Raw genomic sequence first — 19,363 nt, forward strand, 5'->3', positions numbered from 1 at the left:
CTCATCAAGGATTTCATAGGGCCCTTTCACGAATAGCTTCTGCAAGAATGATTAAGAATCATAAGCTCCACCTAACAGTATGCATGGTCTCCTTTTTGGTAGAGTGTCACCATCAACTACTTGGAATATCAAGGATGACTTCATCAACAACGTGTTGTTGGTTGGAGTGATCAAGAGACTTTTGGATCCAATTTGCTTCCTTCTCCATACTTGTGTAACTTTCTTTTCTGGCTTGGTTGTCATGGTTTTAACTTGTTTAGAGACCCAAGTCAAGTTACAATCACATGCCATATGTCGAATGTTATGGCAATTGAAGCACTCCATCTTGTTCATGAATGAGTAATCATGATTTCTTCTTACAAAATTGCTTCTAGGAGATTGACGGGGACCATTTTATTTGTCTTTGTGATATGCCCTACAATCTTTTGCCATGTGCCCAAAGTTTGTACAAGAATAGCAATAACCAAGAAATATACTTTGGTACCTAGGAGATGAAGATTTCCTTGATGTACTTCTGAAGTCTTTTTGCCTTGGGATTCTTTGATGATATTCATTGCCTTTTGTATTCTTGACACCATCTACAAGTCTTCTTGGAGTAGGATTTCTTCTAATGTTGTCTTGATTCTTCTCCTTGCCTTTGCTGGAACTGGGAGCATCAACATTTCTTCCAGGCTTCCTCACATCCTTGATGTTTGAAGCATTATCATTCTTGCTTGAGGATTCACCTACATAGCCAAGACCTGATTTATCAAGGGGAGACCTTTGATGACTTAGGATGTCATCTAGGGTTTGAGAACTTTTCAAGTTCTTATTCAGCAAGTCAACTTCCTTTTTAAGAAAGACAATTTCTTCCTTCATTTCCTTGCATTCTTCATCCTTCTTTGATAGAATGATCTCCATTTCTTCCTTCATCTTGGTTGCTTCACATGATTGGGCCTTAGGAGAAGGGATTTCTGATCTTAACTTGGTGATGTCATCATCGTTTTCTTCTAGTTGGGATATCATGGTGTTTCTCTCCTTTTTTGCTTCATCAACTTGTCCCTCTATGAAGGCCAAAGCTTCCATCACCTTCTCAGCTGCTTGTGCTTGATTCCTTGCTTCTTCTAGTTGAGATCTAAGGGAGGAGACCTCTTCCTTGTATTGACCAATCTCTGCTTCAAGTTTGTTCAAGCTCTTGAGTCTCTGTTCAAGGTGGATTGACAAATTTTCTTCCTTTTTCTTTGCCTTATTCAATTGATTTGTCATGGAAATGACTTCTTCATGATGCTTACTTTTATTTTGATGAAATTCCTCCTTAAGCTTGGTAAGCTCCCGATCTCTTTCTTGTACTTGAAGCTTGAAAAGGTCAACTTCCTTCCTTGTCTTGTCCTGGTCACCATCTTGCGCTTTCTTCTTAAGTTCCTCATTTTCCTTTTTCAAACTATTAATCTCTTCCATGGCAGCTATAAGTTTAGTCAGGAGATCTTCTTCAAAGTCTTCTTTGCTTTCTTCTTCTTCTAGGTCTTCTTTGGCCTTGATGTCATCATTCTTATTTTCAGCTTCCTTGATGGGTTCTGGATTTCCTTCTTGCTTTCCATCATCTTCTTGACTAGTGGTCATGGTCAATGCTCCTTTTGAGTGAAGGTCATGAAGTTTGTCCCATATATCTTTTGCTGACGAACATTTTTCCAAATTGGCCTTTATAGAATTTGGTAGCCCATTCAAAATTGTCTTCATTGCTCTTGTATTGTACTCCTTGGATTCATCGTCCATCGTGCTATCAATAATCACTGATTCCCATACTCCAATGCCTTGAGCCATTAAGAAATTTCTCATTCTTACCTTCCATACATCAAATTTTTCATTGAACACCGGAATTTTCTCAATTTGATTGTCTTCCGTTTTCATGGTTGAGGAAGAGACATCTTTAGGAGGATTGGAGACTTTATTCCTTGGCTTTTCCATTTGTGTTCTAAGGATAAACCTTAAAGCTGCTAGGCTTTGAGTGAAGGTACTGGCTCTGATACCAATCATTGGAAATATTGAGAGGGGGGGGTGAATCATTAATCCTTTTCAATTGTTACTTTTACCAGTTAGATCACTTATATTTAGAACACAAAATGAACAATAAGAATAAATGCTTTTATTAATTTCTTCAATAAATCAAGTACAATATATGTAGGGCTCCAACCCTAGATGAAGACACCGATCTTCAATCTCCAAGGCTCCAAACTGTATTTGCCAAGCACCGACTTGGACTTCCAAGGCTCCAACCTTGTCAATTTTGAGGCACCAACCTCAAGGGCTCTAACCCTATATCTGGTTTAGGCTCCAACCTGGTTTCTTGAGGACTCTGATCCTCTAGGGATTCAACCCTATCCTCCAAGGCACTAACCTTGTCTTTTCGAGGCTCCAACCTCTGGGGCTCCAACCCTTAGCTTAACTTCGTCAAGATATGTTTGGTTATACTTCATGGTTCCCAATGTCTTCTTCAATGAGCCTTGTCAATCTTCAGCTATGTCGTCACTTAGCATCCACTTCACGTCATCAATGACAACCTTGTTCTCTTAGAGGGTGTCACCACTGCTCTTCATTGTACCCAAAACAATTTCTCCAAGTCACCTCATGATGATATCATGGTCTCCAATGATCTCCACAAATCTCAATGTCTTCGAAGTACTCCAAGATGTCTTTCAAGATTCTTCACTATGCTGCACTAGATCTGTTCCAAGATTTCTTCAAGGGTGTCTTCAATAACCCTTGCCTAAACAAGATATCTCTCTACAGGCTCCTTGATTGATGCTTCAAAACCCTTCACCGTCTTCAATGAATGTTGACACAAAGATAAGTGATATACTTACTTGAATGTCTTCAATAGGATGTTCAATTAGCTCTTCACTGTACTTTGACTTCACTAGTGTTTGACTTCACTTATGCTTGTCTTAGTCATCACAGTCCAAACATAGATGTCTAAGCCACTCCAAGATAGGTTGACTACCCACTGCTCAAGAATCCGAGTCACTGTGAGATAGGTACACTGCACCACAATTACAGTCGAGCATATGAGACACCACAGTCCAGGAAGGAGATAATATTGCGGTCCAAGCTATTTGTTGCACAGTCCCAATGTCTTCTTCAACGAGCCTTGTCGATCTTCAGCTATGTCGTCACTTAGCATCCACGTCACATCATCAATGACAATCTTGTTCTCTTTAGAAGGTGTCACCACTGCTCTTCATTGTACCCAAAACAATTTCTCCGGGTCACCTCATGATGATATCATGGTCTCCAATGATCTCCACAAATCTTCAATGTCTTCGAGGTACTCCAAGATGTCTTTGAAGATTCTTCAGTATGCTGCACCAAGTCTGTTCCAAGAATTCTTCAAGGGTGTCTTCAATAACCCTTGCCTAAACAAGATATCTCTCTACAGGCTCCTTGATTGATGCTTTAAAACCCTTCATTGTCTTCAATGAGTGTTGACACAAAGATAACTGATATACTTACTTGTATGTCTTCAATAGGATGTTCAATTAGCTCTTCACTGTACTTTGACTTCACTTATGCTTGTCTAAGTCATCACAATCCAAACATAGATGTCTAAGCCACTTCAAGATAGGCTGACTGCCCACTCTCAAGAATCCGAGTCACTGTGAGACTGGTACACTGCACCACAGTCACAGTCGAGCAGATGAGACACCACAGTCTAGGAAGGAGATAATACTGTTGTTCGAACTATTTGTTGCAAAGTCCAAGGAAGGAGGTGACACAACAGTCCTTTGTTGCTGCACCAATCAACACTGTTGCACCAACCCGAGATATTTGTGCCCTATGGATGAGACAGTCCAAGGTTCAAGGGCTCCCAGCTACTTAACTGAATTGTATTACAGGTATGAGCTAAGAGAGGAGTGTTGCACTGTGTGAGTTATACCTCAGTCAGCCTATGGCACTGTCCGAGCAGTCGTATCTGAGTCTCCTTCTCCACGGATTTTAGCTTTTACCACAAATCCGACCTGCTTGTAATAACAGTCAGAAGTATGAAGTCTTGTCCAACAGGTCCGAAGGTTGCAGTGCTACAGGTCACAGATCCGAAATTTCAGTTCTATAGATCCGATTGCAGATAGGTCCGAAATTTCTGAGATAACACAGGACTGAGCCTCAGGTCTACAATTTTACAGGTTCAAGTTGCTATGTGAGCACAGTCCGAGCTGTCTAGAATCCGAGCACTGTAACCAAGCACATTCACTGCAATCTTCAAGAATCCGAACCAAAATATCACTGAGAAACCTTTATCAAAAGTACCCTTGTCTCTTCCTTCTTTTGTTCACGAGATGTGAACAATTCTTCCTCTTTTCTGTGTTGTTGACTGAATTGAATGATGGAGAAATGAGTTTCAGACTGTATGTATATAGACTTCCTTGCAGTGACAAATGAAGAGACACGTCTAAATAAGGAGGCCAACATGAGAGGCCTAGCACAGGTCGGCTCAAGGACCAGATTAATATCCCTAACTTAAAAAATCTATATCTCCCAAACTATTTGGAGTTTTGGGCCAAGTAAGAGCTCATTGGAAAGGCAAAATTATGCTCTAAAAGATGGTATAGGAATCATATTGAGAGGCTGCCTCTAAGGTAGTGAAAAATATTTTTTTTAGTGTGATTGGTCTTGAATTTTTGGGCATAAAATGTTTGGGTCAGCATGAGGTCATTAATGGCTTCTTCATTGTTATGACTCCAACTATGTCTTTATATTATTTTCATGTCATCATGAAGTCCTCCATGTCATCATATGTCACCAAGTGATTCATTATAGTGTCAACATGTAATAGTGCAGCATTCATGTCATTGCATAATGGTGTAGTGATATGTTATAGTGCAACATCATTAGGAAAACTCCAAAATAGTCTTTCAATCCTCAAATGTTCTCCAACCATGTTACCACCATCAAGTGTATGACATCATCAAGTATCATCAAGTGTGGTCATTCTTCAAGAGTCTGACATCATTAAGTGTATGACTCCATATGTCATTAAGAGTTAAGGTCTAGATCATGAAGTGCATGCAACATTAGATCAAGGACTTCTTAGGACTTCTTTCATTAGTGGTTTGACTTCTTCGGGACTTGACATCTTCACTGATGGTATCCTGTCAACCAAGAGTCATGACATGATCATTTGGAACCAGGGATCTCAAGAATATTGACATCTCGGTCAATGCGATATTGATATCAATGACAATCTTGATTAGCAACTGCAGCCTACACCAATTAAATAATATGTCGAAACAAGAACAAAACAATAGAGAAACGTACACACAAGCGACAGTTATTTTTGGACAAATGTCCTTGGAAAAATCCAATGTGGGAAAACCGGTGCTGCAGATTTGAGAGTTTTATTATTAAGCTGAAGTATTTCTGAATACAATCTCTAGATGCCCTCCTGACAATCCAGCTACAGAGAAAATCACTTAGCAGAAGAAACTGGTGAGATTACCTCACTCTACATTGCAAATCTCGACTGATCTGGCAATGATACTGCGAGTTCCCCGACTACTTTTGCGCTGCCCCTGCGTGGGCCCTGCATCAGCCTCTAAGTCATTGTGGCAGCTCAGCTGAGAATCAATTTGCCTTCAGAAGCCTTTTCCAACCCTCTCGGCTCAGAAACACCAGCGCCTTCAGGAAATTCAGACCTCTATGCTGGAAGTTGCTGCGATGCTCTGCGTGTGTCCTGCGTGAGCCCTTCCTAGCTCTGCGTCACCCTCTCTACCCTTTGCGCTGCCTCCTTTGTGTGTCTCTTTGTCTCTTTGTTGAGGATTCTTGGCTCTGTAGAAGATCCTTCAGCCAAACTTCCTCTGCCCCTCTCTGCACAAACTCACTATCGATATTCTCCTGGCAGAGGCTCTACTTCAGAAAATCGAACTTCTGAACTCTCTCTGTGTGTTTTCTAAGTGACCCTCAAGCTTCCTTAAATAATCTTGTCGTTGACATTCAACGACCCAGATTAGAAGCTAATCAATGGCTAAGATCATTTCTATTTGATCCTGGTATTCTTCTAGAAGTTACACCCACAATTTACTTTAATACCCTTTAATTATTTTATTTTCCTAAGTTTAGACTTAGGGTCCCATTAAAAATAATTAATTATTTTAATAAAATTGTCTCTGGGTGGAATTTCCCAAAACCCTTTCTGGGTTCTTTTGGAATACATGTGCCCAAGCCTTCCTGCAAAATTTGAGACTTAGAGCACATCTGATGCTACCAGAAATCAACAAACTTAGGAGTTCGAATTAGCTTCCTTGGCCTACATAGGCCCCAAAAATAAAATAATGTTCTAATAATACAACTTTTGGTGACAAGCCCACCAAACTAGCTCATAAATGAAAAAGTAAGCCTTTCAAGAGGTCAAATAATAATCTATGCATGTTGTAGGACCCTCCATGGGTGCCACAATGAAGAATGAGACCCTCAAAAGTAGTGGACAAGGGGTTGGCCCCTTGTAATAATCTGTGGTGCTCCAAATGATATGTGGGGGCACACAAATGTCCTCATGGGGCTCCAAACAAATTGAAGATGCCCGTAGATCGCTTGCTAGGGCTATGATGATGGTGTAGGTGATGACACATCATTGTGCAAGTCCTGAATCATCTGCCAAGTGTATGGTGTAGTTCTGGGCCCAGTTGGGTGCATCCTCCTCGTCCAATAAGTGAACCACGAGCAGTCTCTGAATGGCTGTGGGAATCCATGGGGTGCATTCTGTTGCTTGGGAGGTCCATGACTCTCAACGCTCACCCTACATGTGCCAATTTAGCCCTCTGGAGGATTACAACCTTGTATAGGGAGATCAAACCCCAAATGGAAACCATCTGCAATCTTGCATAAGATCCAATGTGTCCCCTAGCCTTCTAGTACAACAAGTCATTAGAGAAATTGAGTAAATGAGCTTACCTAATCATGGACCACAGGTGGGGACTTCATAAAGGCATGCCCTTCCATAGTGGATTTCGGGATGTGCCAATGTCTCCTAAACTCGGGGTTAACCAAGTACCCTCTTAGGTGGTTTCTCCTTTAAAGGGGATAATATTCAAAGTACATCCTTCAAAAGGTGGTGGGATGTGACAGAGAGGTGAATGAAGTAGGGGATGAGAGGGGCAACCCTGGGTCACATGCTGGGGTGCAAGGGTAGCTAATAAGAGGGAAGCCCACACTTGGGTTTATAATGTATAGGAGGGAGCAATCGTGGTACATGAGGTGCCCCAACCTTGGTTTTTCCACACTTGTTTTATGCCTTTTGCCTTTCTATGATTTTCTTTGATTGACTACTCGGGGCTCAAGGGTTTAGACCTAGCCCATTTTTTCTACCGAATCCCCCCATTAATCCATGCTCAAAAGTGTCCATGATAAACAAACTACAATACTCAATTTCCAAATGACAAGGCATACCTTTAGATTCGGAAGGCCCACCTTCAAACATACGATCGTGTTTGATGGGCGAGGGACCACATGGCTGGCTCAGGTTGCGGAGAAGATGGCACAATGAGCTAGCTGGTGGCTGGTGGCTGCCGGCTGAGGACCATCTTGGAGAAAAAAAATTCTCCTAGGGATATTACCCACAAAATGGTGGGTAAGAGGACCGTTGACAAAATTGTGGATAACACTGTTGAATAATTGCATTTATTGGCATAAATATGAGAATAGTGATAATTTTAGATTTTGTATTTTATCTCTTAATATTTCTGTGGTGAACATGAACCATTAAGGTATTGGGTTGAATGTTTGTAAATTTCAAAGATATCCTGCATTATTTCACCGTCTTTAAATTTTACATAAAAATTTATTTATAGTTTTTGGTTTCTGAATTGTTGTAGTACGTGGTGCAGGTTTTCTTCACAGGAATATGCAGTATTCCGCAGATGCACTCTTGATGAAATTGCCATTAATCTTGCGGGGAGTGGAAAAATTGGGCCTTTAAACTTGCTTTTCAAGCGGCATACCTTCTCTCTAGCTCCCTCAATATTAAGAATCTTAGATGCAGTTCCTGAAACCATACCAGTCCACAACTATAGTCAGTTGCTTCCTGGATTATCTCCACCAAAAATTGCACCAGCTGGGAGGGAGGAGGACTGGGTTGAAAGTAAAGAAATGATGGCTTTCATTGAGAGTCATTGGCAAGACAGAAGTCAGGAAATTGATTTTAGAATGAGTACAGAACATATGGTGAAACTACATAGAGGACTACTCTGGCCACCTGCTATGGAAATTATTCAGTGGTACAAAGAACGTGCAAGAACTATAGACAAATTGAGTGGGCAATTGGAGAATTGCCTTTCTTTGTTGGACATTGGCTATTGCAAAGGAATTGTAGAGTTGAGAGCTCTCTTTGAAGATGTCTCTGATTTGTGTCATCTTATTTTTTTTGGTGGACAGATGGAAGACAGAGAACTTGACTTAAGTCTCAGTGCTTGGGAACTTCTTTGTGATTATGAAAAATTTAATGTAATGCTCAATGGAGTGACTGAGGCTACAGTTGTGGAAAGATTGAGGGAGCTGGCTGTTCCTTTTATGCATAGGAAATATGGCACAACGGGCACACTTGAGGAGGGAGATTCTTCAAGGAATCAACCAGTCATGTCTATAGACTCTTCAGAGACATTTTTAGTTAAATGGTTGAAAGAGAAAGCAAAGGACAATAATTTGGAATTGTGCTCTGTGATTTTAGAGGAGGGATGCAAAAATTCAGAAGGGATTTGGCTTTTCAAGGATGAAGTGGAAATAATAGAGGTAGGTTTGCATTGTATATATGCCTGTACACTCACTGATAGATGGGGTCTGATGGCCTCTATCTTGTCTAAGCTTCGATGGAAAACCTCAAGGAGTAGAAACTCTTATAGTAGCATTCCTTTAAATGCAAAGCTCACCAAGAGTCCAGTGTTCTTGAATGAAGAGGATTCTAGGCAATCATCTGTCAGTGGAATATATGATGTTTTTGACAGTGAAGAGAAAGAGGATAGATTTCTTGAAAATCTAGAGAAAAGGTTAAGACTGGCTGAAGGGCATGTCGAAGTAGGAAGGCTTTTGACATACTATCAGGTAAGAAAATTTTTGTCTACATGAACATAAATTGTTCCTTTTGATTGATTAAGTAGTTTTTTCAAAATATGATTATTTAGGATTAACCAATCTTATAGAACTTCAATATTCAATAAATGAGGTCATGGCTTTGAATAGGCATATTTACTTTTATCGTTTTAGGTATCAAATGTATTACATTCTATTTAACAGGATCTAGATAGGGAAGGTATAATGCAATTGCCTGAAGAATATTAGTAGTGTTCTAGAATGCTTATGGATTTTGTGCTACCACCACACCTTATTCGACTGTTAAGGCTAGGCAGTTGCTGTGAAGAGGATGCTTCATGCAAATTGAAGGGTGATGGTACAACAAGATGTTTTGAACCATGTACAATACGTAAATGGTAACTTCAAAGCACAGGTCTATAAAATTGGGCAGTCTTGAAGAATGAGAGATCTGTTCAAGGAGATTGACTTAAAATGATAAAGTTACTGCATGATATTATTGGAATCAAAGTCATTAGAACTGGCCAGTCAGACTAGTGTGGGAAATTTCTGGGCCGAACTAGTGGTATCATATATGAGCTCTGTCCATATGAAATCATGTCCTTAGCCATGACTTCAAATATATTATTAATACAAATGAGTGTGCCATTTGTTGATATGGGGTAGCATCGGATGTGCTCTAACCACGAAATTTGGAGGAGAGGTTGGGGCACATGAGATCTCCAATACCCAAGAAGGGTTTGGGCATATTCTAAACAGATGAGGAGATATTAAAATAATTAATATTTTTGATGGAGTCACTAAGTCTAAACTTATGAAAAATAAAATATTAATGTGTATTAATATGAATCTGTGTTAGAATGATCCAAAAGACATGGATCAAGCTAGATTTAATCTTAGCCGTTGATTAGGGATTTAATCTTTGCCGTTGATATGTCAACAGGAAAAGTATAAGAGGAGGCTTGAGGGTCACTTGGAGAATACACTAGAGTGATTAGTCATTCTATTTTCTAGAGCGAGGTTTGCTAAGAGAGATAGAATCAGTGGTCGGAGAGCAGCTGAGGGGCATTGAGTACAAAGGCACAGAGAGGCAGAGATAGTGCTAGGAAAGCAGCAGAACAGCCAGAGAGAGTGACGCAGGAGTGGCCAGTGCTCACGTAGGGCCATGCAGAGGCAGCTAAGTGCTGTGCAGAGAACTAGAGAGGCCAGTGTAGCCGACGCAAAGGCTCAGAGAGTCAACGCAGGGCCTCCTGGGGCTGACGCAGGGCCAACGCTGGGCTAGGAGTGGCTGACGCAGTCCAGGTTAGGCAGACACTAGGGTTTTTGGGGCAGATTGGTGCTAAGTAGTTGTCGGAGTGTTTATCTGGGGTTTCAGCGGGAATATCTGCTTCCGAGTAGAGAGGTGCTACTGCCGAGATTTTTCTCTGTTGGGTGAGCTTGATTTGGTACCCAGATTGTATTCTAAAAATGCTTAATAAATCAAACCCTTAGATAGCTGCACTAATTTTCCCGCATTGGGTTTTTCTGGGGGCATTAGTCCAAAAACAATGGTCTCACTTGTGTGCTTGTTTCAGTTGATGATTTGTAATGTGTTGAGCATGTACTTGTATTTATTTCCAGTGTTTGCATGGTAAATAACTTGTTAATTAACAAAACAAGGGTTTCTAAGGTGTCAGACTTAGAAATTCCAACATGGTATAGGAGCGTGGTTGCAGATCACAGGAGAATTGAGGACATCATCTGAGCAGAACAACAAAAACAGAAAATAGCTGTCCCAAGTGACAGAAGCTGTTCCTAGCAGAGTAGCAACAAGAATGGGGTGATGCAGTGCTTGCATTATCAAGATTGAGCTAGGAAGAGGCAGCACAGAGGCCGAGGGAGGCAAAGGCAGGCTCACACAGAGGCCAGGAGGGTTGAAGCAGTTGGCCGAGGAAACTGATTTGCCAGTGCCGGGATTGTGTAGAGCCTAGGAGCTCTAACATTCAGGTTGCTAGGGTTTAGGAGGCTGTAGGTAAGTTGCAGAGTGGCGCTGGTGGGGTACTGTAGTCAGAACAGTACCTAACAGGGCAAGACCAAGGTAGAGGGAGTTGTTGCCGAGGCGGATTTCTAGCCAAGGAATCCAGATCAGTGTTGCAGTTGCACAGACGATCAGATAGGGGCAACTTGACGGTTGGCAGAAGGATTTCCAGGAGGGAAATCGGTACTCAGAGGGAGTCCAGAAGAGAACTTCCAGACGAGAAGTAGAGAGACTCAACAAGAGTCGAACAAAGAACTTCCAGGTTGGAAGTAGACTCAGCAGGAGTCGAACAGAGAACTTACAGACAGGAAGTAGACTCAGTAGGAGTCAAACAGAGAACTTCCAGCTGGGAAATAGACTCAGCAGGAGTCGAACAGAGAACTTCCAGAAGGGAAGTAGACTCTGCAGGAGTCGAATCGAGAACTTCTAGGTGAGACGTAGAGAGACTCGGAGGAGTCGACAGAGAAAAGAAGAGAGATGGCCATGAATGGGTTGAGGAATCAGGATAGGCTGGACGGGGTGTCCAACTTTGTCATCTGGAAATCCAGGATCCTGTCTGTTCTGTGTGCCATGAGTGCTCATGTGCCACTTGAGAAGAAGTGGGGAGACATCGAGCTGTAGTCAGGAGGACTACAAGCGATGAGGGGTAGGATCCTTGAGGTACCCAACCTCTTGGATTAGACCTTGCTACGAGAGCCTCGAAGAGGAGTAGAAGTTGAAGTTTCTAATTTTACTTAGTTAGAAACCCTCCATGCACTTTTTCTGATTTATTCCTATCTACTGGTTATTTTTCTTAACAAGTTATTTACAAAGTAAATACTGAAAATAAATACTAGTGCATGCTCAACATATTACAGATCAACAACTAAAAGAAACAAGAACAAACACACCACATGACACCATTATTTTTGGACCAATGTCCCTGGAAAAACCTAGTGCGAGAAAACCAGTGCAACTATCTAAGGGTTTTCTTATTAAGCAATATCAGAGTACAATCTGGGTGCCGTAACTGGCCTACCCAACAAAGAATTTCCTTAGTAGCTATACCTCACAGTTTGAGATAAATCTCCTGGCTGAAACCCCGGAAAACCCTTCCGGCAGCTCCTCAGCACAAAATTTCTCTTACAAACCCAACACCTGCCCAATCTGGACTGCGTCAGCCCCTCTTTGTCTCACGCTGGCCCTACGTTAGCCTTTCTAGGCCTGCGTCAGCTTTGGGAGCCTCTGCGTCAGCTGCACTGGCCCCTCTAGTGCTCTGCGCAACGCTTGGTTGCCTCTGCGTGGCCTTGTGTGAGCCTTTGTTGGTCTATGTCACTGTCCTTGGCTGCTGCGCCCCTCTCTCGACACGATCTTTGCCTTCTCTGTTCCTCTGTACTTAATGCCCCTCAGCTGCTCTCCCGATCACTGATTCTATCTCGCTTAACAAACCCCGCTCTAAAGAAAAGAATGACTGATCATCTGGTGTCCTCTCCAAGTGACCCTCAAGCCTCCCCTTATACTTTTCTTGTTGACATCTCAACGGCTGAGATTAAGTCCCTAATCAACGACTAAGATTAGATCTGGCTTGATCCATTTTTTTTGGACCATTTTAACACAGATTCATATTAATACACATTAATATTTTATTTTCCCTAAGTTTAGACTTAGGGACTCCATTAAAAATATCAATTATTTTAATATCTCCTGATCTGTTTAGAATATGCCCAAACCCTTCTTGGGTATTGGAGATCTCATGTGCCCCAACTTCTCTTCCAAATTTCGTGGCTAGAGCACATCCGATGCTACCCCATATCAACATACCTAACTTCTTGGATTAGACCTTGCTACGGGAGCCTCGAAGAGGAGTAGCAGTACTGGCGATGTCAGTAGAGACGGATGCAGATGGAGCAACAGAGGGAGCTACAGTGCAGGATTCCCAGGATAGCGTGAGGTTAGCAGGCTGCAACAGTGCGAGAGGCATGGGAGTGTTGCACCAGTGTAGGATGGCACAGAGAGGTGTGCAACGGTGCGAGATGCATGGAGTTGTTGCAGTAGCGTAGAGGTCAGAGAGGGAGCACTTGTCGTGACAAAGGGAGCTTCAGCATCAGGAGTGTTTCTAGCCTGACAGAGATGTGAGAGTTGGGAGATCAGTTACTTACTTCTCAGTAATTGAGTTGCAGTGCAGCAGTTAGTAGTGGTAGTGCTCAATGTTGCAGCTATCGTTATCAGGATATTATCGGCAAGGGGAAAAATCGGGAAAAAATAGTAAAAATCAGGAAATAATCGAGAAAAAATCGTAAAATACAAAAATATTAAAGTTTTTTCAATTTTTTTAATATCTAAAGCATCTACAACATAAAATAAATATATTGACACATAAATATGATAAAAGAACTAGTATATAAGATGTGTAATATCATTTCTAGTGCTACATCACACATAACAGTGAATCATGTCCTGAATAGTAAGTCTTGACTCCCAAGTCCCAACTCAGCCTCAAAATATCAACAAAAAATATAATAATGTATCTCATATCATGAGTCATAATGTCATATACAATGAAATGAACCAAATAACTAAAGTCTAATACTACTGATTTCCTCTGCCCCTCTTGCGAGAAAATGCAATAGCTTTCCCTTTCCCTCTAGATGTAGATGCCGATGGAGTTGGCAGTGGACTCTGCTGTGCTCTAGAAGTTGAAGAACTAGGAGTTACAGGAGGTAGACAACGTCCTCTACTAGTGGCAGGGGTAGCCCGAGGAGGTGGTGTCACCTCCTCCTCTTGTTGCTCCTCCTCCTCCTCCTCCTGCCCACCCTCTACGCCTTCCACTACCTCTTGCTCTAACCAATCATTGGCAAACTCCATGAGAGGCCTCTCGGCCTCAACCCTCCATGCAGCAGTGGTGTCATACCCATCCAATGAGATGGCCTCCATATAAGGTATCCTCTCAAGTTGCCTCACCCACAATCGAAGATTGTAGTAGACGTAGACTATGTCATTAAGTCGCTGGGATTTCAACCTGTACAAAGATCATGAAATAATAATTATAAAAAATGTTGTTTAATGAATTCAAAAAATTAATTGGAAATTTGCAATATTTTAAGTTTTAAATTTAACCTGTTGTGCTTCTTGTTGTATATTTTTTCAAATACACCCTGGTTTCACTCGCATCCCGAGGAGCTACATGTTTGGCTGAGGATTTGAATGGCAAGATTTTGCAGATGGGATACCATGGCACCATACATTCTCCACCATGCATCTACAACAAAATTGCAAATAAAATTTTAAATAAACATAAAAATAAAAATGAAATTTGAAAGTTGAAGCAAAGTATGAAGTTATGAACTTGAAGAGACAATGAAATTTGAAACAAACTAAAAAATACCTGGCATTTTAATCGTCCTATCAGTCACAGCCATCTCAAAGACAAATGTGCCACCTGCCATCCTGTATGTCTCCATTTCTTTGGAGATTTCTGGGCGTTCTGTTGGAGATCGCACCATCCTCTGTGTTGTCGCGCAGATTGACACGACAACACTCAGACCGGGGGCTGTCACTCTGATCCCCGGTCTCTCCGTTTAAGCCTGTCTCCCGCGGCTAAGGGGGGGAGTCCCTGTGAGATGATGAGGCCAATTGTCGACCAGTTGGTTGGGAGTCACGAGACACGATACTAAAAAGATTTAATTAATTGAGCAGACCAGTGCCTTAAGAGATTGCGGATAAGACGATTACTTGTTAAATGATATAAAAAACATGGACCATGAACAACGATCATCTATCATCAGCTAGAATCAGCTAAATCACAATGCTCTTAAAATGACAAAAATGATATCCAGCAATTGAAAATTTAAAAATGATGAATGCTTTAAACCACCACGATTCATAAACCATTAACCAGATATCAACTTCGCATCTCGACTTGAAAATTCAGATCTCAGCGTGAAAGATATAATTCCCGAAAATGACTGGATCCGACAAAGAAAATTACCCACAAAATTTTTTTATGCTTTCTCAAAATTAATTTTTATTTTTTATTTTTTATTTTATTTTTTTATTTTTTTTTGTTTATAAATAAAATCTAAAAAAAATTACCAAATAAATCTAAAGAAAAAATGAATTAAAATTAATCTAAATTAAACTAAAATCTAACAATTATGAAAATTAAACTAAAGTCTAAACAAAACAAAATCTTTTTATTTTTATTTCCTTTTTATTTTAAAACAAAGATAAATGAAAAATCTAATTTAAAACATTCTAAAAACTAACACATTAAAAATTAATTAAAACAAAACTAATAAACAAAATAAAATCTAACTAAACAAAAATCTGAAACATAACTAAACTAAACACAAAATCAAAACTTAAATCTAAAAATTTACGAACTATGCTAACCTTTTTATAATTTTTTTTATTTTTTATGAATCTACATTAAATAAAATGAAACCATTTCAAAAAAGAATTAAAATCTAAAAATGAAATATGTAACCAGCACTTAAACTAAAACATAAAATAAAAAAAATAAAAACTATACAAATCCTAAGATTTAACCTATGCTATGAAACGAGATATGCACAAGACCTACGAACCAAAATCAGATTAACGCTGGAAACCCTACGCAGTCGTGTGTCATTAAAACCTACAGCAAAAACGAAACCAATGAAGGACGCGACCAGGTGAATGATCGGGCTTTTCACACAGTCGATGGCGGCAGTGGACAGAGGAATTACCTGGCACGATAACGAATGTGGCAGATAACTTACCATACGACAAGAATAAGTTCGATTCCCTTTTCGACGGCGGATGATAACAATTTGAGAGTCTGCAGCTTCCAGTGCTCAGACGGCGGGGTGATTGAAGCTTGAAATCTTCGACGGCAGACAGAGAAACTCACCACGGTATTCTTTGATATCACAGGCGTGACCAGATGCGTGAAGAAATCTGAGTCGCTGTTTGGAATGGTTTCGATTTGAGAAAAATTCTGCAAGGAATGATTTTGTTTCGAATCTGATTTGCTGAATCGATTTGAGACCTCCTTGCTGCCTGATGTGTGAACTGAGTTTCAAACCATGACCAACTGTGGCGAGTCTGCTCCGTGCCAGAACTTCGAAGGCTGAGCGTGAGGATGCCGAAGACTACGCATAAAAGAAAACGCTGCAATGCACGATGCCAACAGCTGATTTCAAGCACGATTTCCTCTGGCCCGATTGTGTTATCAAGAATGCCTAAACGACAGAGGAAATCTGAGCTGATTTTTCCAGTCAAATGATTGAAGACTGATTACGCCCTCACCGCAGGATTATAACAAGTAGAAAAATTCAAAGATGCTCCTTCTGGCCCTATGGCGGTAAATACTTTGCTGCTTGACCCTCAGATCGTCATTTGATATGCGTTTGCAGTTTAAAGAGACGGCAGAGGCTCATACGTTCAAAATGCTTCTGGCGGTGGTCCTGCAATTGGCAAAACTCTATACCTGCAAAAAGAAAACAAAAACCCAAATAAAAATTTGTATAAAAAAAATTTGAAACCCTAGATCAAAATTTTGAAACCCTAGATCAGCTAATTTAATGCACAGATTTAGCCCCTTCACAGCCAGATTTAACAATAAGAACAGGAAAATTTTAAAGAAAAGAAATTTCAGATTGTCACTGTGAAAAAAAAAATTCAGAAATTCTCTCATGCAGATCAGAAAAATAAAACCGAATGATAGACCCAGGATCAAATCCACTGGGCTCAACAGAAAATGCTTGTGGGAGTTGGCTGGTTCAGCCGAGAACTTCCCCTAACGCCCACCAAATCTTCTTCAGCAAGGTTTTTTCTGCACAGCTCAGAAACAACCATCAGTAAAGAGGGCAAGAATGCTGCTAGATCTTAGGAAGTAATGGAGATACCTGCCATTACTTCAGAAACCCTAACAGCACCCAAACCCTAGCAAGTGAGCAAGATACCTGTACCCACAATACTCTACAAAAGCTATTATTAACAGCTGAAAATAACATATGCAGAAAATTAAAACAATCTCACAGCGTTTCAAGAGAGTAACACCAGCAAGATATGGACCCCAAAGTCTTCTTTATTAACCAAAAACAAATTTACAAGAGAGCTTCTTCAGTCTTTGACTCACAGATTCCATGATCTGAAATGACCCCCTAAGACCCTATATAAGGGAAATGATCCTAACGGCTAGTTCGAGTGATCCATGTAGAAATGATCTCGACCGTTGATGAGGATCAAGACATCTCTTGATCTCATCCGTCGATTTATTAACTTAAAATATTATTATTTTATTAGTTAGGATTTTTGCTTCATTTTTTTTTTAATTTTTTTTTATTATTTTATTATTTTTATTCATTTTTTAAATTTTTTAACTCATTTAACATGGATCACTGAACTAAGCTTTCGGAAACATCGCCTAGGACCTAGGACTTAGGACTCATGAGGGGATTTAAAACATTTCTCGATCCTCAGGACACCTTACATCATGACTTTTACAATTTACATCTCAAGGGGACAAGCCCACTTAATACAGACCCTCATAAATCACCCAGCTTTGCGACACCACGATAATCTAGCAGATCAACACACTAGGATTCTCCTAAAGTTCTAATGACAAAATCAATCCCGGCTTTGGGGTCAGGTTTGAAGGAAAACTCTGCCGATCCGTGGATCGGTGAGACAAAAAACCTTCCGGGACGTAGATTATCATCAGAAAGTTAGCTCCACCTAGGCAAAATACATACATGACTCATGTCTGCTAGGATTATTTACAATTAATACATGCAGACTGGGTTTATAATAAAAAAGATCAAGCTGCTGATGATGGCAGGATGGCACGGACATGCTGATCGGGTGCTGCTTCTTTCTGTCAAGAAAAACGGGGTGCACTGCATGGGTAGTTGACCAGTAGAGGTCAACATCTGGCTCTACTTGGGGACACGTTGCTGCTTGCAGGAATGTGAGAATCCAGAATCTGCATCCATACAACACAAAAATAAGTAGCGTCCATCCATAAATCAGCATATACATTAAGCACAGGAAAGAGAAAAGCTCTTCATTTATTAACTATCTAAAGTAGAAATGAAAATGCGGAAAAAACAAGGAGTAGGGTTAGAAATACGCTACAAAGGATGCCCTACGGCATCAGATGTGTTCAATATAGTGCATACTGAGCATTTGCCTGCTTTCAGGCAAATCTGTCGGCTGCTTGTCGGATGTGCCATGTCCAATTTTGCATATGGTAGGACTCTTTCCTATCCGAAAATCAAGCTGCTCACGGCCGTCTGATGCATCAAATCTTCGTCTAATCTTCTTCCTCTTGCGCTTCTTCTTTCTGGCAGGATGAATTACTGATGATCTGGAACTTTTTGTTTCGAAACTATCAGATGAAGTGTGTAAGTTATGCATGCTAAGTCTTTTTGTGTCTTGCATCTGATTTTTATCGTTTTTAAGCTTATCTGGATCACCTTCAATTATCCACTTAATGACCTCCTCATAGTAAGATGGAACTTGTTGCGGCAAATGAGAAGGCTCCTGGTTTCTCTTATCATCTGACCATTGTTGAATCTTTTGAACTTGTATTCTAATGGCATCCATCTGACTAGAGCATTCATCCCTTATAGCGCTGATTTGCATGGCATGGTTTTCTTGCATGTGTTTTATTACCTTATCATTCTTTTCCTCTATGTCCATCAAGCAATGTTGCATGAAATTTATCTCTTCTTTATGATTCGCTTGCATGTCAGCCAACTGATTGTTATGATTGAATGTCATAGAGTCAATTTCCCTATCATGATCAGCTTTCATGGTCACCATATTTTCCTCTAAGACTGACATCTTGCTTTGCATGCTTCTAATTTCTGTTTCATATTTAATTTTCATGGCCTCAATTTCCTTAGCATGCTGATTTTGCGTATCCTCAATCTCCTTATTACGTTTTTCCAGATGGGTGCGTAAAGTTTTAACATCATTGATAAGATTAGTTTGGTTGCTTTCCATATTTTTCACCATCATCTTTAAATCTTGTATTATTTGCTTTTGCTCCTCCTTTTCATTGTCATTTATCCCCGATTTTTCACTATCATGAACTTGATCTGCAATAGTTCCGGCTGATGACATATTCTGATCTTGAACTCTTTCTTCAACAGCTTGACCTTTAATATGATTACTTTCTTCTTTTTGCACAATTTTAGAGGTAGAAGGCAAGCTGTTTGGACCATTATATCTATCTTTAAAAGCATCGAGAATGTCTTGTAAAGAAGTGAAAAAATCATTAGGAAAATTATTAAACCAATTCAAGGCATCACCCTCTAAAGAATGGAC

General features: G+C 40.3%; 1 protein-coding gene across 3 annotated transcripts in view; it reads left to right on the forward strand.

The window, feature by feature from the left end:
* Positions 1-19,363, forward strand: part of LOC149211259 (MAG2-interacting protein 2-like) — a 542,599-nt gene that overhangs the window by 248,541 nt on the left and 274,695 nt on the right. For all 3 annotated transcript variants that reach the window (XM_089396982.1, XM_089396981.1, XM_089396983.1), the window contains one exon: positions 7,854-9,063. In XM_089396982.1, coding sequence (XP_089253108.1) covers positions 7,854-9,063 — 1,210 coding nt within the window. The remainder of the gene's footprint in view (positions 1-7,853; positions 9,064-19,363) is intronic.

This window comes from Pinus tabuliformis, chromosome 1_2 (assembly GCF_031772625.1).
Source record: "Pinus tabuliformis cultivar Carrire ecotype Pingquan chromosome 1_2, CPIR1, whole genome shotgun sequence".
Lineage (NCBI taxonomy): Eukaryota > Viridiplantae > Streptophyta > Pinopsida > Pinales > Pinaceae > Pinus > Pinus tabuliformis.